This window comes from Equus quagga, chromosome 5, assembly GCF_021613505.1.
Source record: "Equus quagga isolate Etosha38 chromosome 5, UCLA_HA_Equagga_1.0, whole genome shotgun sequence".
Taxonomy (NCBI): domain Eukaryota; kingdom Metazoa; phylum Chordata; class Mammalia; order Perissodactyla; family Equidae; genus Equus; species Equus quagga.
Window position 1 is genome coordinate 112,665,108 of NC_060271.1, and position 26,062 is coordinate 112,691,169.

Consider the following 26,062-nt stretch of genomic DNA (forward strand, 5'->3'; position numbering starts at 1 on the left):
GGTCTTTTCCATCAGATGTCAGAAGGAGACTTAGATGATTTGGCTCAAGACTTGAAAGATTTCTACCATACCCCATCTTTTCTGAACTTCTATCCCTTGGGTGAAGATATTGACATTATTTTTAATTTGAAGAGCACTTTCACAGAACCTGTTCTATGGAGGAAAGACCACCACCATCACCGTCTGGAGCAGCTGAGCCTGAGCGGTCTGCTAGACACTCTTCAGAGCCCCTGCATCATCGAAGGGGAATCTGGCAAAGGGAAGTCCACTCTGCTACAGCGAATCGCCATGCTCTGGGCCTCTGGAAAGTGCAGGGCTCTGACCAAGTTCAAATTAGTCTTTTTTCTCCGTTTGAGCAGGGCCCAGGGTGGACTCTTTGAAACCCTGAGTGATCAACTCCTGGGTATCCCTGACACGATCAGGAAGCAGACTTTCATGGCCAAGCTGTTGAAGCTACGGCAGAGAGTTCTTTTTCTCCTTGATGGCTACAATGAATTCAAGGCCCAGAACTGCCCAGAAATTGAAGCCCTGATAAAGGAAAACCACCATTTCAAGAATATGGTCATTGTTACCACCACCACTGAGTGTCTGAGGCACATCAGGCAGTTTGGTGCCCTGATTGCCGAAGTGGGGGATATGACGGAGGACAGCGCCCAGGCTCTCATCCAGGAGGTGCTGATAAAGGAGCTCGCTGAAGGCTTGTTGCTCCAAATTCAGAAATCCAGGTGCTTGAGGAATCTGATGAAGACTCCTCTCTTTGTCGTTATAACTTGTGCAATCCAGATGGGGGAGAGTGAGTTCCACTCTCATACACAAACAAGGCTGTTCAAGACCTTCTACGATCTGCTGATACAGAAAAATAAGCACAAATGTAAAGGGGTGGCTGCAAGCGACTTCACTCGGAGCCTGGACCACTGTGGAGACCTAGCTCTGGAGGGCGTGTTCTCCCACAAGTTTGATTTCAAACCGGAGGACATGTCCAGTGTGCACGAGGATGTCCTACTGAAAGCTGGACTCCTCTGTAAATACACAGCTCAACAGTTCAAGCCAAAGTATAAATTCTTTCATAAATCATTCCAGGAGTATGTAGCGGGACGCAGACTCAGCAGTTTATTGACTTCCCAAGAGCCAGAAGAGGTGACCAAGGGGAACAGTCACTTGCAGAAAATGGCTTTCATTTCAGACATTACATCCAAGTATAGCAACCTGCTCCTGTACACGTGCGGATCATCTGCCGAAGCCACCAGGACTGTTCTGAGACACCTTGCAGCAGTGTGTCAACATGGCAGCCTCCATGGACTTTCCATCACCAAGAGACCTCTCTGGAGGCAGGAATCTAAGGAAAATGTGAAAAACACCACCGTGCAAGAAACTCTGAAAGCCATAAACATCAATTCCTTTACAGAGTGTGGCATTAATTTATTCCATGAAAGTAGATTCGAATCAGCCCTGAGCGAAGAATTTGAAGCTTTCTTTTGCGGTAAAAGCTTATATATCAACTCAGAGAACATCCCTGATTACTTATTTGATTTCTTTGAACTCTTGCCTAATTGTGCAAGTGCTCTGGACTTCGTTAAACTGGACTTCTACGGGAGAGCTACAGCTTCGCAGAACAAGACCACAGAAGACACAAGCAGGACCCACACGGAAGAGTCCTCAGGAACCTACATTCCCAGCAGGGCCGTGTCTTTGTTCTTCAACTGGAAGCAGGAATTCAAGACTCTGGAGGTCACACTCCGGGATTTCAGCAAGTTGAATAAGCAAGATATCAAATATCTGGGAAAGATATTCAGTTCTGCTACAAGCCTCAGATTGTACATTAAGAGATGTGCTGGCGTGGCTGGAAGCCTCAGTTCCATCCTTAGCACCTGTAAGAACATTCATTCCCTCGTGGTAGAAGCCAGTCCCCTCACCCTAACAGATGAGCAGCACATCACATCTGTGACAAACCTGAAAACCTTGAGTATTCATGACCTACAGGCTCAACGGCTGCCGGGTATTGTAAACATCAGCAGATTAAACTATAATCAAGCCTGGTTCGGTACTGTGGAAATATTAGACATCATATAGTGTTGCTTTAAATTTTCTATTAGTTTCTGCCAGGTGTCAGAACTTGGAAGGGAGGTGGGAAGGCTGGAGAGAGAGGTCCATGTTGGGGGAAGGCTGTCAGATCCATCTTAGGGAGGATTCCCAGAGCTGAAACTATATAGTCCGATTGAATAGCTATATAATTTATTTGGTAAAGTGTGTTGTTTGTGTGTGTGTATAGTAGGTTAAGCTTGTTTTCATTGAACCCTCCCCCTTGTCAGCATCTCCATCTCCACCTAACACCCACTGCTTCCCTGCCAAGTGGTACCTCTCCCCTTTTAAGTGTTGGAGGAATCCAGCCTGTAAACTAATCACCTACAGGAACTAGTGGCTAATTGTGTAACTAGATTCTCATCTAGGAAATTCCAGAACACACTCACCCCACTTCCACCCCAAGTAGCATTCATTTTGAAAGAAGATTTGGGGAACAGATTTTTTCTAGCAGGAAGAAGTTTCAGAGTTCAAACACACACATGCAGAGGCAATCTTTCTGGGTTATGGGGAGTTTTTCCCAAATTCAAAATAGCACTAAAGGTGAGTGTCTGCCTTCCAAGTAGACAGCCCACTTGTGTAGATGGGCCCTGTTGCCCGGAGCAGAGGCTACTATGTGGTGTGAGGCTATGGGCGGCAGGAGCCTTGCTCTACTTGACTGCAATCTGGATTAATTTTCATCCACGAGTGATTTCCCATTCTGCTCTCTCTCACTTGTCACCCTGTAGAGGAAATTTTCTATCATTTTAAGAATCTAGACCCTTTTGTACAGATAATCTTTGCAAACTCCTACTCAATGCAGGAATCCCTTCTATAAGATTCTGGATAGTCACCCACACTTTATTGGACTAGCTTCTGTGTCAGGAAGCTCATCATCTCCTCTTGACGGCTGTTCCTTTGTGATGATTGATCTTGCAATCTGGCCACCTATGTGCTGAATTTGGCCTACACGTTTAGAATTTTCCTTTTAATGTTGCCAATATTTTGTTCTTAATTTTTTAAATCTAATTTATTTTTTGAGTAATATGGTATTTTGATATCTGAGTAATATTTTTTGAGTAACATGGTCCAAATTATAAAATAATCCACAATGAAAAGTCTCCTTTCCTTCCCCACCCTCTAGCCATGACTCATCTCCCTGAAGGAGTTGCCAGCATTTTGAAATTCTGGAATATCCTGTGAAAATATAGGATTCTCATTTCTCTTGAAAATTGCAGATTTGGCAACCATGGGCCCACTTCCTCACTTGGTAATGATCGGCCAGAGCTTCATGATCTGTTCCTATGATCTTCAGACGAGACACATAATCTCTGGTTGGGCACAGAGCCCACTTGTTCTACTTCTTGTAATAATATTATCTCCCTGGTCCTTTTTGACATTTGAGTTTAAATCAATGCTCATTCTCTCTTATAGCTAAAATCCACTTCCCTGTCATTTACGCCCAAGATTGGTTTCTATTTCTGCCCTCAAAATCCCCTTAGTTCATCTCTTTTTATTGCTGAATAGTATTCCACTGTATGGATGTACCACAGTTTATCTTGTCACCATCGAAAGACATGTAGGTTATTTCCAGTTTGGGCAATTATGAAGAGAGCTACTATAAGCATTCTTACACACGTTTTTGTGTGAAAAGAAGTTTTCAGTCCATTTGGGTAAATACTTAGGAGTGGGATTGCTGAGCCATATGACAAGTGCTTATTTAACTTTTTAAGAAACTTCCAAGCTATTTTCCAGTTTGTACCATTTTACATTTCCAATAGCAATATATGAGAATTTTAGTTGCTCTGTATTCTCAGTAATGCTTAGTATTCTTTGTGTTTTTCTATTTTTTTCATTCTGCAATAAGAAAAAAAAAACAGACAATACTAAATGCTGATGAGGAGGTGGAGCAACTGGAACTCTTTATGTAGTGTTATCTCATCATAGTTGGCTGATAAAAGTTGAAAACTTTTCGTGTGCTTGTTTGCCAACTATATATCCTCATTGGCGAAGTGTCTGTTCAAATTTTTACCCATTTTTAATTGGGTTGTTCTCTCAATGTTTTGTGTTCTTTATATATTCTGGATACAAGGCCTTCATAAGATAAGTGATTTGAAAATATTTTCTCCCAATCTGTAGTTAGTCTTTTCATTCTCTTAACAGTGTTTTTCATAGAACAAAAGTTTTAAATTTTGTTGCACTCCATTTTTTCTTTTACAAATCATGCTTTTGGTGTCACGTCTAAGAACTTTTTGCCTGACCTCAGGTTGTAATGATTTTCTCCTATCTTTTGTTTTTAAAGGTTTGTGTTTTACATTTAGATATATGATCCATTTTGAGCTAATGTTTGTATAAGGTGTGAAGTTTAGATTAAGGTTCATTTTTCTTGCATATGGATACCGAGTTGTTCTATTTGTTGAAATGACTATTTCATCTTTGAATTGCCTTTGTAGCTTTGTCCAAAACTCATTTGGCTATAACTGTATGGGTGTATTTCTGGACTCTGTTCTCCTATTGATCTATCATTTGCCAATACTCTTGCCTATCTCTTGCCAATATCACGTTGTCTCAGAAACTGTAGCTTTATAGTAAATCACAAATTGATTAATATTATTTCTTCAACTTTATTCTTCTCTTTCAAAATAATTTTTTATAGTCTAGTTCCTTTGTCTTTCCATATAAATTTTAGACTCGCATTGTTTATATCATCAAAAGCTCCTGGGATCTTGGTTGGAATTACATTAAATCTATAGACCAATTTAGGGAGAACTGACATCTTTATCATGTTGAATCTTTCAATCCATGAGCATGGTTTCTCTTTCCATTTGTTTAGATTTTCTTTGATTGCCATTTTGTAGTTTTCATCATGTTGATCCAGTATATATTTTATTAGATTTATACCTAACTTTTTCCTTCTTTTGGAGCTGTTGTAAACGGTATTTAGAAAAATTAGTTGCCCATTATTTATTACTACTATATAGAAATACAATTGATTTTGTTGTGCTGATCTCATAATCTGCACCTTTGCTAAACTCACTCCAGAAAGAACAGTTTATTTCTCCCTTTCCAATCTGTATTCCTTTTACTTCATTTTCTTGCCTTATTCCATTAATTACAACTTGCAGTGCAATGTTGAACAGGAAAGGTGAGAGTGAACATCCTTGTTCCTGATCGTAGGGAGAAAGCATTCAGACCTTCACCATTAAGTATGATGTTTACAGTTTTTTTGTAGATGCCTCTTATCAGGTTGAGGAAGTTTCCTTCTATTCCTAGGTTGCTGAGAATTTTTATCATGAATGGATGTTGGATGTGTCAAATGTTTTTTCTGCATCAATTTATACGACTATGTAGTTTTTTTCTTTAGACTTTTAATATAGTGAATTACATGGATTGATTTCTAAATATTGAAACAGGCCTACTTTCCCTGTATGAACTGCACTTGGTGATAGTATAATATTCTTTTTATATATGGCTGGATTCCTTGGTAATACTTTGTCGAGGATATTTTGCTTCTATGGTTGTGAGTAATATTGGTCTGAAGTGTTTTTTTTTGTTTTATTCTCTTGGTCTGAGTTTCATATTGGTAAATTGTAACTTCATAAAATGAGTTAGGAAGTGTTTACTTTTATTTTCAGGACGTGATTGTGTAGAATGGATGTTATTTCCTCTTTGAATGTTTGGTAGAATTTGCAAGTTAAATTTTCTGTTTCTGCAGATTTCTTTTTTTGGAAAAATTTAAACTACAAATTCAATTTCCTTAATAGTTATATAGGACTATCTAGGTTACTTATGTCATGTTGGGTGAGTTTTAGCAGTTTGTGGCTTTCAAGGAATTGGGTGATTTTAGCTATGTTGTCAAATTTATGTGTGTAGATTTGTTCATATTATTCTCTATCCTTTTAACATCTGTAATTTCTGTAGTGATATCTTCTCTTTCATTTCTGATATTGGTAATTTGTTTTTCCTCTTTTTTTCTTTGTCAGTCTTGCTAGAAATTTATCAATTTTATTGATCTTTTCAAAGATACAGCTTTTTTTTTTTTTGAGGAAGATTAGCCCTGAGCTAACATCCACTGCCAATCCTCCACTTTTTGCTGAGGAAGACTGGCCCTGAGCTAACATCCATGCCCATCTTCCACTATTTTTATTTTTATTAAGATTATGATAGTTTACAACCTTGTGAAATTTCAGTTGTACATTATTGTTAGTCATGTTGTAGGTACATCACTTCACCTTTTGTGCCCTCCCCCCCCGCCCCTTTCCCCTGGTAACCACCGATCAGTTCTCTTTGTCTATATGTTAACTTCCACCTATGAGTGGAGTCATACAGAGTTCGTCTTTCTCTGTCTGGCTTATTTCACTTAACATAATACCCTCAAGGTCCATCCATGATGTTGTGAACAGGATGATTTTGTCCTTTTTTATGGCTGAGTAGTATTCCATTGTATATATATATACCACATCTTCTTTATCCAATCATCAGTTTCTGGGCATGTAGGTTGGTTCCACGTCTTGGCTATTGTAAATAATGCTGCGATGAACATAGGGGTGCATGGGACTTTTGGAATTGCTGATTTCAGGTTCTTAGGATAGATACCCAGTAGTGGGATGGCTGGGTCATAAGGTATTTCCATTTTTAACTTTTTGAGAAATCTCCATACTGTTTTCCATAGTGGCTGCACCAGTTTGCATTCCCACCAACAGTGTATGAGGGTTCCTTTTTCTCCACAACCTGTCCAACATTTGTCAGTCTTGGTTTTGGATGTTTTTGCCATTCTAACAGGTGTAAGGTGATAACTTAGTGTAGTTTTGATTTGCATTTCCCTGATGATTAGTGATGATGAGCATCTTTTCATGTGTCTATTGGCCATCCTTATATCTTTGGAGAAATGTCTGTTCATGTCCCCTGCCCATTTTTTGATCAGGTTGTTTGATTTTTTGTTGTTGAGCTGTGTGAGTTCTTTATTTATTATGGAGATTAACCCTTTGTCAGATAAATAACTTGTAAATATTTTTTCCCAATAAGTGGGCTGTTTCTTCGTTTCAATCCTGTTTTCCCTTGCCTTGAAGAAGCTCTTTAGTCTGATGAAGTCCCATTTGTTTATTCTTTCTATTGTTTCCCTCGTCTGAGGAGTTATGGTGTCCGAAAAGATTCTTTTGAAACTGATGTCAAAGAGTGTACTGCCTATATTCTCTTCTAGAAGACTTATTGTTTCAGGCCTAATCTTTAGGTCTTTGATCCATTTAGAGTTTATTTTTGTGAATGGTGAAAAAGAATGGTCAATTTTCTTTCTTTTACATATGGCTGTCCAGTTTTCCCAGCACTATTTATTGAAGAGACTTTCTTTTCTCCATTGTAGGCCCTCAGCTCCTTTGTCGAAGATTAGCTGTCCATAGATGTGTGGTTTTATTTCTGGGCTTTCAATTCTGTTCCATTGATCTGTGCACTTGTTTTTGTACCAGTACCATGCTGTTTTGATTACTGTAGCTTTGTAGTATGTTTTGAAGTCAGGGATTGTGATGCCTCCAGCTGTGTTCTTCTTTCCATCTTCCACTATTTTATGTGGGATTCCTGCCATAGCATGGCTTGACAAGTGGTGCCATGTCTGCATCCAGGATCTGAACTGGGAAACCCCAGGCCACCGAAGCAGAACATGTGCGCTTAACCACTGCACCTCTGGGCTGGCCCCAAGATAGAGCTTTTTTTAAATGAGTTTTTCCTATTGTTTATCTGTTTGCAATTTTTTATTGATTTCTGTCCTTATCTTTTTATTGTCTTCCTTCCTCTTACTTTGGTTTTATTATACTCTTTCTTTAGTTTCGTAAGTATTAAGTTTAGGTTATTGATTTGAGACTTTCCCTGATTTCTAATAAAAGCATTCAACGCTATAAACCTCCCTCTAAACACTGTGTTAGGTGCAGATTTTGATATGTTTTATTTTTATTTCTGTATTTTTCAAAATGTTATCTAATTTCCCTTGAGACTTCCTATTTGATATATGCTTATTTAGAAATTTGTTGTTTAATTTCCAAGTGTTTGGAGATTTCCCTGTTATCTTTCTGTTATAGTTTTCTAGTCTAATTCCATTATTTTTGGAGAACATGCCTTTAGGTAAGGAAGACGTCCATCTCTGACCAAAACATATATTTTTGTGTCAATTTCATGAACATTTCTTGCCTATGGTGACAACTAAAATCTTTTGATTGGCAATAGAAATCTTGTAAATGAGAACTGAACACAGTTCAATCTCTTTTCTTTTGGCAGGTGGTCTGATTGACAACTTGGGTAATTTGAAGAACCTTGTGAAGCTTATACTGGATAACGTTAAGATGAGTGAGGAAGATGCTATAAATCTAGGTCAGATTTTTTGTTTTCTCTTATATTTTTATTAATACAAATATAACAATAAGAATAGTTAAGACTCTGACACTGGTTGTATCTATACAAGGCAAGGATGCCTTTATGTGCTTGTGACTACGTTGGTTTTTCTAGACACTTTTCTCCACTCCCATTCCAATGCTTCAGCACCAATTTATGTAAATTGCACACCACTAGATTGTAATCCTTTTGCGGACAGAGCCACAATAGTTTTTTATCTCTCTGGATGATTGACTATGTTTGTATTTAAAGCATAGAGACAATGTAAAAAGTTTATACTGTGGTTTCATAATTAAATAAAACTTCACAAATGGATGGAACACAAGAATGAATGTAGATCAAGTAAACTACAGGAACACAAGGAGAACAGCAGTCTATCACAGGGAGCCAGGTCCTCCAGGATAAGGAGGATTCCTGTTGAAGCTGTTTCCTGTCTTCCCAACGTCCCTGCTTTTTTTTTTTTTTTTTTGGCTTTTCGTTTTCCCTGTTTAAGCCCTCAGTTAAATGCTCCTCAGCTCTGTTGTTTTCATTCTGCTTCCTGCCTAAAGACAATCCTATCCTATAATTAAAACATGGCTGACCTTTTATTATTATTATTATTATTATTAAATAGCTTACATGAGAATACTCAAATTAATTCACTTTGCAATAAACAGCTATTGGGTGCCTGTGAGTTACACAGAATATCAGAGCTGGAAGGAGCCCGACAGCACCTGATTCTACTCTCTCATTTTACTCACACTGGCACCTGGAACAGTTTGCTGACTTGACCAAGCTCTCACCAATTGGTAGAAATGGTTCAGAAATACCTATTTGAGACAATCTGGTTCTACTATTAAGGAATCAAAGTCTGGGCTTCAAGAAATCAGTCTAAATTTACTATCTATTAAAGAGTTACTGTGCAATGGGTTAGGCACTATACTAGGCACTTTTACATACTCCCTCTCACTGAATCCTCACAATGGTCCTTGCACACAGGTATAGCTATCCCTGAAGCCATAGTGGAAAGGTCGAATAACTTGTCCAAGTTGACACAGTTATTAGGTATGAGATCCAGGAATCAAACTGACTGAAAGCTCATGTTCATAACCTTTAAGCTACGTGTACTCCTGTAACAACAATTAATATTTACTTACTATGTGCCAGGCGCCATACTAAATATGTTACATAGACTATCCGTAACCCTCCCAAAGTTGTGCAAGATAGGTATTATTAAAACTGTATATTTCTTTCCTATAGGTTAGAGTCCCATCAAGATAAGGAAATATTTTAATGACAAAAATGTATGCCTAACTAATCCTAAACTCCACATCAGCTTTAGACCTAAGAATGAGGGACATTTTAGAATGCTTTCCATTGTACTATTGATATCAGACAAATCTTTCTCCTGGTTAAACATGCTGCCTTGGATGTGGTCGTCATCGTGAAGCATCAGGCAGGCCGCATACCATGCAGTCACAAGCAGGGCCTCTTTAAGGCTGTAGACAGTTTTACTAGAAGCACAACAGGGAACTGAAGTCCCCATGCTGCCCTCCGAATTCAGCCTCTACCCCTTCTAAGACTTTGGAGGGTACTAAAGGGAGAGCGCTCACTCAGAAGACTTCATTCTATGAAAAAAACTCATAGTAAAGGTACATGCTGATACCCATTAAAATACTACGCATTTACTATAGTTTTTCTCATGCTGCTAAGAGAATGGCCTCCACATAAGTGAACTTCGTATGGTCCAGGAGACTAGAAAGTGATAGCTGAAAGAAAAACAACTCTCTCTGGCTTTTTATAATTCAGGATCTCTACAGAAAGAACATGGCTCTCTGGGCAACTGCTCTTTGCCTTCTTTTCAGTCCATTAATCCATGCTTAAATCAGATTAACTTGGTGTCCTAATACATTCTCTTCCCATCTTTTTGCAGGTGAAGGTCTGACAAACCTGAAGAAGATGTGTCTACTTCGTCTGACCCACTTGTCTGACATTGGGGAGGGAATGGATCACATCGTAAAGTCTCTGTCAGCCGAACCCTGTGACCTTGAAGAAATCCAATTAGTCTCCTGCTGCCTGTCGGCAAATGCTGTGAAAACCCTAGGTAACTGTTGCCTGCATTAACTGAAGGAGAGCAGTGTAAGAGAACATGTGATACTTTTATACTAATGCATGCCAAGTCTCTCGAATGGAAATTTAATTTTTAGAGAAATTGGAAAAGATAATAAAGACTTCTAGGTAATATCTCACCTGTTTTTAATGACTTTCTCCATAATTGGAATGAAAATTTATAATAGATGGATAATAGGAGAGAATTTTGGAGTAATTGAAGATGTGATCATTTTAAGAGAAGGGGAAGAGGAAGAAAATAGGAAACAGGTGCTCGACACTGTCGTCTATACAGAAGTTGAAATATAATGATGTACACCTGAAATTTATATAATGTCACCTTAATAAAAAAAAGAAAAGAAATAGGTGCTTGAATAATAACTGTCTAATAAATATTTGAATGAATGGTTAAATAAATGATTGAGAAGCCTAGAGAAGGATTTCCTTAAATGTCCTCAGGCCTTCCAATTCTTACCCATTGCCCTGTTAAGATGGAGTTAACGTACATTAATATAAGAGTGGAGTCTTTTGAGTTCCCAAAGGATGTGCATACCAAGTATGGAGAAACTTTTGCGTATTTTTGGATCAACTGGATATGTTCAATTCAGATATTTTTTAAATTTAGATTTTGGGAAAAAAGATGGTCTAGCCCTTTTAAAAACAGAATATAAAACTGCTTGGAGTCTGTAAAGATTACTCAGGAAGCCATTTGTATGCTAACATTCATCAAAAGCTAGAGAAATCCATGATTAGAAAAGGCTGGACAAACACTGGGAGCATGAGAATGATGAACGCACCCTTTCACTTCTCTATTTGCCACTGTGGAGAGACAGATTTAGAACTAACAATGGCAACTGCACCCTTTTTAAGAGGCATTCCATGGGTTTTTTATTTTAAAGCACCAAACCCCAGAAGGTATTTTACTCTAAAAAAAAGGTTCATATGATTGATTAAAAATAATAATAGCTAACATTATAATGAGTATATAGTCATGAAAAACTTGATTAATATTTTTCAAAGAGATTTTTTCTAATCAGTCTTGATCGGAAAAACTTCAACTAGATTAAGCAACCATGATAAATATCTGAAGTGAAGACAAGAACTAAGCAGTTCTTAGCTACAGTGATGGCATTTTATAATTACTATTTGCATGTAAAATAGTTTTCCATATTTTATACCTCAGTATATTTGTATCTTTGTCATTAAAATACATCTCTTGTAGGTAGCATAGAGTTGGGTCTTACTTTTAAAAAAAAAGTCCATGGGGCTAGCCTGGTGGTGCAGCGGTTAAGTGCACACGTTCTGCTTTGGCGGCCTGGGGTTCATTGGTTCAGATCCCAGGTACGGACATGGCACTGCTTGGCACACCACGCTGTGGTAGGCATCCCACATAGAAAGTAGAGGAAGATGGGCATGGATGTTAGCTCAGGGCCAGTCTTCCTCAGCAAGGAAAGAGGAGGATTGGCAGCAGTTAGCTCAGGGCTAATCTTCCTCCAAAAAAAAAATTTTTTTAAGTCCAGTTTTATGATCTCTGCCTTTTAATTGGAGTATTTAGTCAATTTACATTCAATGTAATTATTGATATGGCTAGATTTCCATCTGCCTTTTTGGTATTTGTTTCCTATTTTTCTCATCTTTTTTTTTTTTTCTTTCTAAATTCTTATTATTAACATAACAACTATGACATTAAAAAGATCATCTAAACTGAAGTTCACAAAGAACAGCTCAGCTCATCTGTTTTTGTTCTTTTGTTTCTCCTGCATGATAAGGGCATTTCAGAATTGGAAGCAACCTCACAGTTTATCTAGTTCAAATTCCTCATTCTGAAGATGAAGGCACTGAGGCTTAGAGAAATGGAGTAACTTTCCCATAGTGACATAACGACTATATCCCATGCTGCTTTATGAGAACTGAAGTTTACTAGTCAGAACTTAGGATCAGGAAATATCTGTCCATTTGTTCCTAGTCATGGGAGTTGGGGGTTAAACCTATCCAGATACCTTTGGGAATAATTAAATTAATCAAGTCAAATAACGGTTTGTATACTATCAAAAAAGAAGACAAGAACTCAGAATTCTTCTAGGGTTCTATAGTTCCCTGAAATTCTTTTTACTTTGGCTTAAATTTTTTTCCAGCTCGGAATCTTCACAATTTGGCCAAACTGAGTATTCTTGATTTATCTGAAAATCACCTGGAGAAGGATGGAAATGAAGCTCTGCATGAACTGAGTAAGAATGACAATCTAGCCAAGATCAGATACTTGGATTTATGTGTGGATAGTCAGAAAAACATAGGCTAAGCCCTGAGATTTCTTTTACCCACAATTGTCTTGCTAGATGTTCCTTAAGGAAGTCATTTAGCCCTTTCTTAAACTGCCCTTGAGGAACACAGGCCCATGACTTTTGAGTCACACATTTTCACATGCTCATTGCACCTGAGGCTCCCACCTGCTTGTTTTCTTCTAGGGAGCTAGTGTCTGAGAGTAAGTGATGTTCAAGACAAATTTGCTTAAGGAGTTAGTGATACAATTTTTAAGGGGTGATAGTGATATTGTGATTATGCTAAAAAAAAAAAATAAAAGAACTGATACTTATGGTCTGAGATTTGCTTCAAAATGATATAGAAGGGAAGGAATTTGGTGAGGACAAAGCAAGATTGTCCATGATTTGATGTTTGTTGAAAGTTGGCTTATTAGTACGTATAGTTTCATTATACTATTCTGCATAATGTTTGTATATTATTGAACAGTTTCCATAAAAATATTAACCAAAAACCAAGTAGATTCTCATTGCACATTGAGTAGGCTGCAGAGATAAAGACCATTCCTTCTCCCACATCCCTTCATCCTTCATCAGTTTTGAGGTGGATCCCATTCCTGAACTGCTCTGTGGTTCTTCAAGTTGACAGGCTGCACATCCTGGAACAGCTAACTGTGCTGATGCTGCCCTGGTGGAGTGATGTACGAGTCAGCCTGACCAGTCTACTGGAGCAGCTGGAGGGGGCCCCACAGCTCATCAAGCTTGGGCTGAAAAACTGGAGACTCGCAGATGCAGAGATTAGAATTCTAGGTAGGTACACATACACAGAGCCAAGGGAAAACAAGTTGGCCCTAAAAAAGTTCTTAAGTTGGTTTTATTTATTTATTTAGTGCTTTCATTTATTTATTTATTTTGCCTCCTCTTTTGTTATACAAATATATTTAAAGAGAGTTCACACATGTTAAGGAGTTAAACAATTTAAACACTGGCCTGGGGCCTGCCCTGTGGCTGAATGGTTAAGTTCCAGCACTCTGCTTTGGCGGCCCAGGGTTTCACTGGTCTGGATCCTGGGCGCGGACCTAGCACCACTCATCAAGCCATGCTGAGGCAGTGTCCCACATAGCAGAGCCAGAAGGACCTACAACTAGAATGTGCAACTACGTACTGGGGTGTTTCAGGGAGAAGAAGAAAAAAAAACAAAAGAAGATTGGCAACATATGTAAGCTCAGGTGCCAATCTTTAAAAAAAATAAAAACAAAACACTGGCCTGCCTTCAGATTTTTAAGCATTTCACCTACAGTATTAAAGAAAAAGCATTCACATTATATGACAAGGCGTTTTATGTTACGAACTGCTCTTCCTAGCCTTAACTGTCTGAAATTCAACAATGCCCCTCCAAGCTGGGAAAATATTTTTAAGCCACCTGTTGAGTATTCAAAAAGTGTAAATATAAGTGCAACTTTATCTAAATGAGGTCACAGAATATCTTTAAGTAGTCGTGATAAAATCCAAGAAGAAACAGAGATACAGTCATGTGTCACTCAAGGACGGAGATACAGTCTAAGAAATACATTATGAGGCAATTTTGTCATTGTGCGAACAGCATAGAGTGTACTTACACCAACCCAGATGGTATAGCCTACTACACACCCAGCCTATATGGTACTAATCATATGGGACCACCATCGTATATGCAGCCATCATTGAGTGAAACGTTGTTATGCAGGGCATGATGATATATAAATGACTAAAGACACTACCAGCCTCAGGCAGTTGATGAAGGGTCCTTATGCTATCTGTATTAGTTATCAATTCCTGTGTAACAGGTTATTCCAAAACTTAGTGGTTTAAAACAACTATAAACATAATCTCAGGTTCTGTCAGGCAGGAGTTTGGGAGCAGCTTAGCTGGGTGGTTCTGGCTTAGGCTCTGTCATGAGATTGCAGTCCAGATGTCAGCCAGGGCTGCCGAAGGATCTGCCTCCAAGGCAGCTGCTCACTTGGTTGGTAAGTTAATGCTGGCTGTTGGCTGGAGGCCTCAGTTTCTCATCCCTGGACCTCTCCATAGGCTGCTTAAGTGTCTTCACAACGTGGCAGCTCACTTCCCCCAGAGCAAGAGATCTAAGAGAGACCCAGTTGGAGGCTGCAGTGTCTTTTATGACCCACCCATGGAAGGTCATTTCTGCTCATTTCTGCTGTATCCTATTGGTTCCCCAGGTCAGCCCTATCAAGTATGGGAGGGGACAGTATAGGGGAGTGAAAACTAGGAGGTGAGGATCATTGGAGCCATCTTGAAAGCTGACTACCATACTATCTAAAGCAAAGGATTGATAAAAACAACCTTGACTGCCTTCATTTCCCTCACAAATTGTCTATAATGTATTTGCAGTATACATATCATAAAACTTACTATTTTAGCCATTTTTAAGTGTACAGTTCTGTGGCATTAAGTACATTCACATTCTTTTGCACCATCCATCACCATCACCATCCATCTCTAGAACTTTTTCATCTTCCTCAACTGAAACTCTGTATCCATTAAACCCTAACTACCCCCCTGCTCCTCTTTTTAAAACGTTCTTTCTTAGAAATGCTTATGTCTCTAAGTCCTTAGGCTGCCCTAATGGTTTTGTCTTCCCTAATGGTGCTTCAAGTTCTGGATCTTTCCTTCCCGTAATTCCTAACTCCACTTCCACCTCTTCTAACCACTCCCTTAACCCATCAAATCATATCATCCTGGTTGTTATTGTTTCAGGCTCCTCCTGTACTCTGAGTGATGTTGGAGGCAAGCGGCTTCAGTGACAGAGTAATTAGTTAGCTAATAAATAATCCCTCTCTGGTAACCTCATACCTTAAGGATGGAGGGGGAGGTGTCTTTTCAAGGCTGTTGGGGAGCGTGTAGAATTAGAATTACATGCGAGGGAGGCATATTTAGGTAGAGACCTTTTAGCATCTTTCAGATCTTTAAGTAGGTAGCTGCCTAATTTGCCCACTTCTGAGGATGTCCTTTGAGAGCAGAGAAGGAGACGGTGTGTTTAACGAAATAGGAAGGAAGCCAGGGAGTCATTTGCCGTTTGACTTTAATTGCCTATTGCCTTACAGCCTCCATATGTAAATGATAAAAATAAGCATAACAGAAGGCAAGTGACTCTTTGAAATTTAGCAGTAATGATGTGCCCTAAAAGGCAAGTAAAAAAAAAAGACAAAATGTACAAATCAACAGTAGTAACTAATTTATTCTCAAAGTCTTTTTTAAAAGAATTTGTGGAATTATCATTATATCCCTAATAAAAGATAACTATTATTATTCCTTTTTTATGAAGAAACAGAGACATAAGAAGGTTGTCATATTAAAGCTGGGAAAAGGGTTGGAGACAGAAGAGGACGAGTTGGTGAAAAAGGGGAGAGAGTGTAGGTGCTGGCATTGCTCCCCTCAAGCCATCTCCTCTACTTCACAGACGTACAGAAAGCAGTCTGCTTGGGCTTGAGGTAAAGCTGAAGAGTGAGAGCCAAGCATTTCCTGCCTTTGCTCTCTAGCCAGGTGAAGAGACTGATAGCTGTCAGGCCCCTCTAGCGGCTCCACCTTTATGAAATGGTTAGGTGCATTGGTTTTGGAGTCAGACAGACCTGCCCGCCCCTTTCATTTTATGGATGTCTGATCTGCAGCAACTTAGTTAAAGTCTCTGAGCCTCAGTTTACTCATCCGTATCCGTCAAATGAGGATAATTACAATACCGATCATATTAGTGGTCATTGTGCTAATCAGTAATTGAGCTAATGCATACAATGTAAGGAGTTCAACAGTGACCTACTGTATATGCTCAGTAAATGGTACTGTGATCATTATCCTCTGTGGATTCCATGGCAAGCCAGAAACTAAGGTTATCTTCCTTTTAAAAAAGGCTCCCTTGGCCTGGAAAAGAGAGGACAACCTGCTCATTTTTAATATATAAAACCTTTTACAATGAAGCCTCAATTCACCGTCCTCTTCACCTTCATCTTCTGCCACACTTCCCAACCCGCGTGAGGTTCCATCCTCATGGACCTCTTGCTGTTCCCCCAAAATGCCTTTGTATATGTACTCCTTCTAGAATGTCCTTCACCATCTCCTATAGTCACTTTAAGACCTAACTTAAATATCTTCTCCTTGGTGAAATATTTTCCCTATGTTCCCTTTTCTGCACCCCCACATGGAACCTAGATGTTTGCTTTAAGCCTCTTGTGTAGAGTCTTTCAAACTTTTTGTTTTGGTGAGGAAGATTGGCCCTGAGTTAACATCTGTTGCCAATCTTCCCCCTTTTACTTGAGGAAGATTGTCACTGAGCTAACCTCTGTGCCAATCCTCCTCTATTTTGTATGTGGGACACTGCCACAGTGTGGCCTGATGAACCATGTGTAGGTCTGTACCTGGGATCCGAACTGGTAAACCCTGGGCCACCAAAGCAGAGTGCATGAATCCAACCACTCTCCCACCGAGTTAGCCCTCAAACTTTTTTTGACTATGACCCACAGTTATAAATACATTTTATCTCTTGATCTAATACGTACATACACATTTACAAAGTTTCACAAAAAGTAATTATTTTTCGCTATGTGTAATACACTCATTATCTATTCTTTCTATCCTATTGCAATTAAAACATCCTGATTGCAACCCACTAAATTTCATGTTCTTCTAAAGGAGGGGAGGCCCTGCAGCTTAGAAAAAATGCTGCCCTAATCTACATACTGCCCAGGATGTCAACCTAGATCCAGGGCTTCTGTTTCCGTAGTCACTTCTGGCTCTGAATTTCCCTGGTTTCGTGGTTTCTTCCTCTGAATTTCTGCTCCTGTGTGTCTCTAGATCTATCATCTTGCCTCCTGCAGTGGTTCTTTTCCCTACTCTCCAAGTCACTCACATGGGGAGAAGAGTCACCTGTCCTTAATTTCCACAAAAAGGTCCAGTGTAATTACAGATGTAGCAGGTTTACTGAGTGCTTATGGGTAATTGTGAGGGTGGGATTACATGATAGTTCTAAATAGCAGATTAGTTAAATTTAATATTGGCACTTTCCATTCTCAAAGAGACACAAACATTTTTGCCAATTCAGGCACCAGTTGCCTGTCAATTGCCTTGTCCTCTTCCCATTTCCCCAGCAATTCCAAAAAAATTCCTTCCATTTTATTACGAAGAGTAATTACATTATATCTAGTCCCCTAAAGCCAAACTCAGCTCTGTACCGTCCTTTACATATCCAAAGACTCACAAGTGCTCCATCAACAGTGGGTTTCAGTTCCAGGTCTCACCTGCTCCCCTCCACCACCAGGCTCTCCAAACAGCGCGGAGAAGAACAGACTTACTTTCCCCATTATAGGAATCATGTCAGAAGGCAGAAGTCAGTGTTAGGGTTCATTTTGTTTTTGTACTTTTTAATTGAAGTATAACACACCCACAGAAAAGTGCACAAATCCTAAGTAGATAGTACAATGAATTTTCACAAGGTGAACATACCAGTGTAACTAGGACCCAGATCAAGAAACAGAAGATTACCAGCTCTATAGCTCCTTTCTCTCTAAGGGCAACTGCTATTCTGACTTCTAACACTATAGATTAGTCTTGGCTGTTTTTGAATTTTACATAAATGGAATCATACGGTATATATTCTTTTGTGTCTTCTTTTGCTCAACATTATGTGTGTGAGATTCATCCATATTATTGTGTGTAGTTGTGGTTCATTTATTCTCATTGTTGTAAAATCTTCTATTGTGTGAGTATACCTCAGCTGATTTTCCCATTCTACTGTTGATAGGCATTTGAGTAATTTTTAGCTTTGAATACTATTAGTAGTGCTGCCTTGAACATTTTTGTACATATCTTTTGGTGAACACAGGGACACATTCTTGCTGGGTATATACCTAGGAGTTCATTTGGAGTATAGGTAAAGATAACAGGCAAGCATATGTTCAGCTCTGGTAGATATGCCAGTTTTCCAATGTTCTTGTATTCAATTCCAGTGTTAAAAAATAGTGGTTTTCTTTATTACACACAGACAGTGCTTTATTTTTATTAGAGCACTTACCATTTGGATTTATAGAATGTGTTCATATGTCTATCTGCCCTACTAAACTGTGAGCCCTTTGAGGACAGGGCCCATGCCATTAGACTTGGTATTGAGTGTATATCCCACAGGGGATGCTCAATAAATACTTGTTGTATGAATGAGCAAATTAACTTACAGGAGTTCCACAGTTTGACCTGAGGTATAAGCTAGCTTGAGCTTTTAGAACCTCAGGTTTTGTTATAGTAAATGCTGTTTTCCTATATATAATCATACAAAAATTCTAACACACTTGTATGATTTCACAACCTCTTTATAATATCCCAGCCAAGTGACTGTTCAAACTGAAATCCTGTAGCTTAAGTTTCCTGGCTCTGGAAATACCTCCACAATACCTCCCCTGGATCAGACCTGGCTTTTAGATTCTCATCCCCATTTAGTGATGATATACATCATGGATGAGATGCAATATTCCTTGAGATGGGATAATAAAATGCAGACTGGTAATAAGAGATGGGGAGTCTAATGAAATAAAGGCTACAGAGGAAGAAGTAGGGAGGAAATATGTCATGAGATGGGCAATGTATAATGAGACACAGGGTGGCTGAGATGCACTGGAGACATAGGGGGTATTTTGAGAAAGGTATCTTTTTACCAAAGGTTTTACACACCTCCTGGCCCTAACTGAAACCTGGCTCTCCCCTATAGCTCTCTTAAGCAGTCAATTTTTATTCTCCTAATTTTCATGCCTCTCAGAGTCAAAAAACAAGGTCAGGTTCTCCTTGATTCTCACTGCCCTTCCAGTACACTCCTTCTCCAACCTCATTGAAAATTCCTACTTCCACGAGGGTTAGGCCATTTGACTAGACTACATTCTGTCCCTTCTTATTGCAGAACTATGAATTTCTTGTCATTTATTCACTGAAGACTTTGGCAGCTGTCTGACAGAATTCCTCACTCTCTCACTCTGGTCATCAACCTAGAAAACTTCACTTTTTATCTGAAACTACTCAACCAACATACAGGACCTTCCTCTTCAGTGACCTTCCCTTCCACTCTCCTTCACCCATCCGCTCTATGAGCATGGACTTATCAGCTCATGATAATTCACTTAAAATTTTTCTACCTCCAGGATATTAAATTCAGATAATTCATTCTCAAACTACAACCTTCTACATTTCCATCTTAATTACTTAATAATTCGTTATCATCAGGTCATTTTACTTCATTGGGACTTCTAGTCCATTGAGCCCACTAATATCCACCCATTTAATAGCCCCCATATATCTTGACTTCCCTTTCCCACCTAGTTTAGATTCCATCCTCCATCCTTGCAAACATTCTTGTCACAAGGGCTGAAATTCTCATGGCCCACAGTATCACAAGTCAATTTAGGCAACGACATTTAGTGATGGATATGTGTGATAGATGCAATAGTGAAATGAAGAAAGTGTAATGGGAGATGGAGTCTCTAATTAAAGGAAGACTACCTAATGAGATGCAGGGAGAAAATGAGATGTGGATGTGAGCTATGAAATTAGATAACAGTGGTTGTGGTGTACTTTCCTGGCAAAATTCCAAGCCTGGATTGTCCTTAATTTTCCACTTTTTCTGTACCTACACTCAGGCTGCTGGGGAAAAAAAAATCATACAATTTGGCAAGTTTATAGTGACAAATTTCAACAAAAATATTTAGAACTGAATGGAAAGAAAACATTATATATCAAAACGTGGCATGCAGCAAAAGCAGGGCTTGAATAAAATTCTCACAGCCTTAAATACTTATATCAGAAAAGAAAAAAGGCTGAAAATTAATGTTTCTAATTTAAGAAGGCAGAAAACCAACAGAGTAAACCCCAAGATAATAAACATGAGTATAAATAAATGAAATAGAAAACAAAAATATAGCAAAAAAGATTAATAATAAAGTCAGTTCCTTAAAAAGAGTAACAAAATAGGTAAAAGCCAAGCAAGACTGATCAAGAAAAAAATAGAGTGACATAAATAATTTCATTAATCAAAATGGAGACATAAACACATGAACATTTGTGGTAGCTTTATTCATTATTGCCAAAAACTGGAAGCAACTGAGATGTCCTTCAATAGGTGAATGGATGAACAAACTATGGTATAGTCATACTATAGTATATTATTCAGTGGCAAAAAGAAATGAGCTATCAAGCCACGAAAAGACGTACAGGAAACTTAAATACATATTGCTAAATGAAAAAAGCAAGTCTGAAAAGGCAACATAATTTATGACTCCAATTATATAACATTCTGGAAAAGGCAAAACTATTGAGACATTAAAAACCTCAGTGGTTGCCAGGGGCTCAAGAGGAGAGGAGGGCGGGGACTTTTTAGGGCAGTGGAACCATTCTGTATGATACTGTAATTGTGCATACATGACACTATGCATCTGTTGAAACCGATAGAACTTTACAACACAAAGAGTGAACCTTAATACATTCAAACTAAAAAATCGTTTAGGAGGTCAAGGAAACCTGAGCATAGAATGCAGAATGCAAAGCAATCCAATTGTATTACAAACTATAAAACCACCTTACTGAAGAGGATGAAGGGAAAGGTATTGACCCAAATAACTTTGGAAATGAGTGGCCCGTAAAACTAAAGGCAAACAAACTACATTAGCACTGTACTCCAACTGATAGTTATATCCCATGGGGATACAGGTTAGCAATTCTGATACTGCTATACATATACACTGGTATTGAATAGTTCATTAAATGGATGGCAGATGGTGGGAACTAGGTTTCTCATTGTTGGGGTGGGAATTGACAGCAAGATGAGGAGGCTGGAATGATCCATGCGGTAATGGATTAGATTTGGAGACATCAGTGTGAACTCATCTCATGTTTAGCTTAATATAGATATAGATATTTACATACAGAAATACATATATATATATATATATAGTATTTACATGTGTATATACTTTTTTTAAAAAAAGATTTTATTTTTCCTTTTGCTCCCCAAAGCCCCCTGGGACATAGTTGTATATTTTTAGTTGTGGGTCCTTCTAGTTGTGGCATGTGGGACGCCGCCTCAGCATGGCAGCATGGCTTGATGAGCGGTGCCATGTCCACACTCAGGATGCAAACCGGCAAAAACCCTGGGCCTCCAAAGTAGAGTGTGCGAATTTAACCACTTGGCCACGGAGCTGGCCCCTATATACTTTTAAGTATATAAATATATTTATATAGTATATTTAAGTATATACTATATATAGTATATTATGTGTATACTAATATACTATGAGGTAATAGAAAACGTATATTGGTTTCTGCCCCTGGTTCCTGGCACAGAGTTCCTGAAACCCTTTTAATTTCCTAAGTGATAAGAGCATTAGGAGCATCTCTTGTTCTAATATTTGGTCTTTGACCCCATCCCTGACACAGGGCTCCTAACACCCTTGTAAATTCCTAAGTGATAAGAGCACTAGGAGCATCTTTTGCTCTATTGAGGCAACTCTGGGTGAGCTCCTGGATAGGAGCTGGTCACCAGAAAGATCAAAACATGATTAGAAGCCTGGAATTTTCAGCCCCACTCCCCACCCTCCAGAGAAGGGAGGGGGCTGGAAATGGAAATGGAGTTAATAATTAATCATGCATATATGAGCAAGCCTCCATAAAACCTCAATAGTAGGGGGTTCGGAGAGCTTCCAGGTTGGCAAACATCCACACCAGGAGGGTGATGCACCCCATCTCCACAAGGACAGAAGCTCCTACATTTAGGAGCCTCCCAGATCTCACTCTATGTGTCTCTTCTTCTAGCTGTTCATCTATATCCATTATCACATCCTTTAATAAGCTGGGAAACATTAAGTGTTTCTCTGATTTCTGGGAGCTGCTCTAGCAAATTAATGGAATCTGAGGACGGGGTAATGGGAACCTCTGATTTGTAGTCAAATCAGACAGAAGTTGTGAGTACCCTGGGGACCTACTACTTGTAATTGGCATCTGAAGGAGGGTGGGAACAGTCTTGTGGGACAGAGCTCTGAATCTGTGGGGGCTGACAGTATCTTCAGTTAGTGTTAGAACTGAGTTAAATTGTATGACACCAGCTGGTATTGCAGCGACCTGCTTGGTGTGGGGAAAAACCTCCACATATTTGGTGACCAGAAGTGTTTGAAGTGTTTTGTATGAGCAGTAAAGGAGACGCACAGGAGAAAAACAGGAGGTAGACAGAATTGAGTTTTTCTTACACTTATACATACACATATTCTTTGCTCTGTCAGCTGAGAGGGCCTAGAAGCAATGGCACCTCAGAAGCAATGGGCACTCATGGTACCCAGATCTTAAGTTTCCAATACCATTCTCCAATAAAACGAACCAGGGTGCTTTGACAAAACGGCTAATTCTAGGACTGGGGAAATATATAAGATAAGACAAGGCTATATAAAATATAAACATACAAGTAAATACAGATATTTAAGGTAAACCTAGGGCACATTGTAGTGCCAGAAAAGTAAGGAAATGTTGAAAACAAAAACCAAACCAACAACCAAAAAAACACCTACAATGATGGGAGTATGTCAAAACGACACAGGAGCCAACTAAAAGAGCTCATGGTGGCTAGCAGGAACAATTTGAGCAACAAAATAAATAAAACAGTGTTAGGTTATATCCCAAAGCATAAAATAAATATCATGAGTCCGTACTAACATAAATAAATTATTGAATAAATAAACAAATGGTGAAGGAGACAAATCTCCCATGCAGAAGAATTCCAAACAATTACATAAATACTTTGCCCACAGGGAACGGAGCATAATTCTCACTACTTAAGTGTAGGCTGCACATGGTAACTTCCTCAGTGATAGCACAGAAAGGGGAGAAAAGAGTAGCTTTACAGTGGATCAACTTGACAAACACTACCTTAGCCAGGTGATCAAGGTTAACGTTAGCAGTGATAAGCCATGTTCATAGTATGTACCCTGGACATGATGTGAGGAAAATGGTGCTTTATCTCTGTGATCTTCCTCCCCCAAATCCATAATCCCAGTCTAATCATGAGAAAAACATCAGACAAGTTCTAATTAAGGGGGCTTCTACAAAATAGCTGACCAATACACCTCAAAACTGTCAAGGTAAGCAGAAACAAGGAGAGTCTGAGAAACCATCACAAGACAAGCGGTTCCAAAAGGAGCCTAAGGAGAAATGATGATTAAATGTAATGTGATATCATGAATGAGATCCTGGACCAGAAAAAGGACATTGGTAAAAACTAAGGAAATCTTAATAAATTATGGACTTACATTAATAAAGTATCAATATTGGTTGACTAAATGCAACAAATACGCCATCATAAGGTAAGATGTTAATAACAGGAGAAGCTGGGTGTGGAGTGTATGGGAACTCTGTTCTATGTCTGCAATTTTTTTTGTAAATCTAAAACTGCTCTAAAAAATACAGTTGATTAAAAAATCAAAGGTAAAAAAAGAGTGATAATTACAGATAAACCACAGATTTAAAAGATATAGAAATCCATCAACTATACCAACAAATTTGAAAGCTTAGACAAAGAAGACATGTTTTTAGAAAAATACAATTTACCAAACTTATTCAAGAATTAGGAGAAAAATCTAAATAAGCCTGTAACTATCTTATAAATTGAAGACTCGAACTTCTTTCCATAAAGAAAAAAACTGAACCGAGATATATTTTTGGCAAGTTTCACCATTAGGCAAACCTTGTAGTAATAATTGTTACCGGCAACATTAACTGGTGGAGGCTAAAATCAGGGGCAAAACTTTCAGGATGTTAGTATCTTATCCAAGATATTTATCAATTTAAAAAGGAAAAATAGCAACTTTACAATAGAAAACCTTAAACCAGAAATCGATGAAAAGATATCCTGTGTTCATGGATTGGAAGACTTAATATTGTTAAGACGGCAACGCTCCCCACATTGATCTACAGAGTCAAGGCAGTTGCCATCAAGATTCCAGCTGCTTCTCTGAAGAAATTGACAAGCTAATCCTAAAATTCATATGGAAATTCAAGGAACCCAGAATAGCTAAAACAATCTGGAAAAAGTAGAACAAAGCTGAGGACATACATGTCCCAATTTCAAAACTTACTACAAAGCTACAGTAATCAAGACAGTGTGGTACTGCAATAAGGACAGATTTATAGACCATTGAATATCCACATGCAAAAGAATGAATTTGGACCTCTACCTCACACCATATGCAAAAAGTTAACTCAAAATGCATCAAAGATCTAAAAGTAAGAGCTAAAACTATTAAAAAAGTTGAAGAAAATCTGAGAGTAAATTTTCATGACTTCAGGTTAGGCAAAGTCTTGGATATGACAACCAAACACAAGTAAGAAAGAAAAAAAATAGATAAATTGTACTTCATCAAGCGTACAAACAGTTGTACTTTAAAGGACACCATCAAGAAAGTGAAAATACAGGGCTGGCCTGGTGGCATAGTGGTTAAGTTCATGCCCTCCACTTCGGTGGCCAGGGGTTCACTGGTTGGGATCCCAGGCGTGGACCTAGTACTGCTTGTCAAGCCATGCTGTGGCAGCATTCCACATAAAGTAGAGGAAGACTGACACAGATGTTACTTTGTGACAATCCTCCTCAAGCAAAAAGAGGAAGATTGGCAACAGATGTTAGCTCAGGGCCAATCTTCCTCACCAAAAAAAAAAAAAAACAAACAAACCAGAGTGAAAATACAACCCACAGAATTGGAGAAAATTTTTGCAAATGATATACCTGATAAGTGACTACTATCTAGAATATATAAAGAATTCTTACAACACATTGATAAGAAGGCAAATCAATTTTTAAAATAAGCAAAGGATCTGAATAGACGTTTCTCCAAAAAAGATATATAAATGGCCAATAAACACCAGAAAAGATGCTCAACATCATTAGGATCAGGGAAATGCAAATCGAAGCCACAATGAAATGCTCCTTCCTACCCACTAGGATGATTATAATAACAAAGACAGAAAATAACAAGTATTGGCAGGGACATGGAGAAATTGGAACCCTCATATGCTGGTGACTGGAATGTAAAATGATACAGCCACTTAGGGAGATATTTTGGCAGTTCTTAAAAGGTTAAATACAGAGTTAACAATTCCAATCCTAGGTACCCAAGAGAAATGAAAATCTATGTCCACACAAAAACTTGTTTACAGCATTTTTAATAGCACCAAAGTGGAAACAACCCAAATGTCCATCACTAATGAATGGATGAACAAAA

General features: G+C 38.6%; 1 protein-coding gene across 3 annotated transcripts in view; it reads left to right on the plus strand.

Moving 5' to 3' along the window:
* NLRC4 (NLR family CARD domain containing 4) overlaps positions 1 to 26,062 on the plus strand; it is a 44,218-nt gene that overhangs the window by 13,552 nt on the left and 4,604 nt on the right. Inside the window, exons 4-8 of one of the 3 annotated variants that reach the window (XR_006888532.1) lie at positions 2 to 1,996; positions 8,323 to 8,415; positions 10,349 to 10,554; positions 12,660 to 12,752; positions 13,425 to 13,455. Coding sequence is in view for 2 of the 3 variants with exons in the window: in XM_046660479.1 (XP_046516435.1) it covers positions 2 to 1,996; positions 8,323 to 8,415; positions 10,349 to 10,519; positions 12,660 to 12,752; positions 13,380 to 13,592 (2,565 nt within the window). In the remaining variant the exon portion in view is untranslated. Of the gene's footprint in view, position 1; positions 1,997 to 8,322; positions 8,416 to 10,348; positions 10,555 to 12,659; positions 12,753 to 13,379; positions 13,593 to 26,062 lie in introns of those variants that run through there. The other 2 variants (XM_046660479.1, XM_046660481.1) reach the window with 2 other exon arrangements.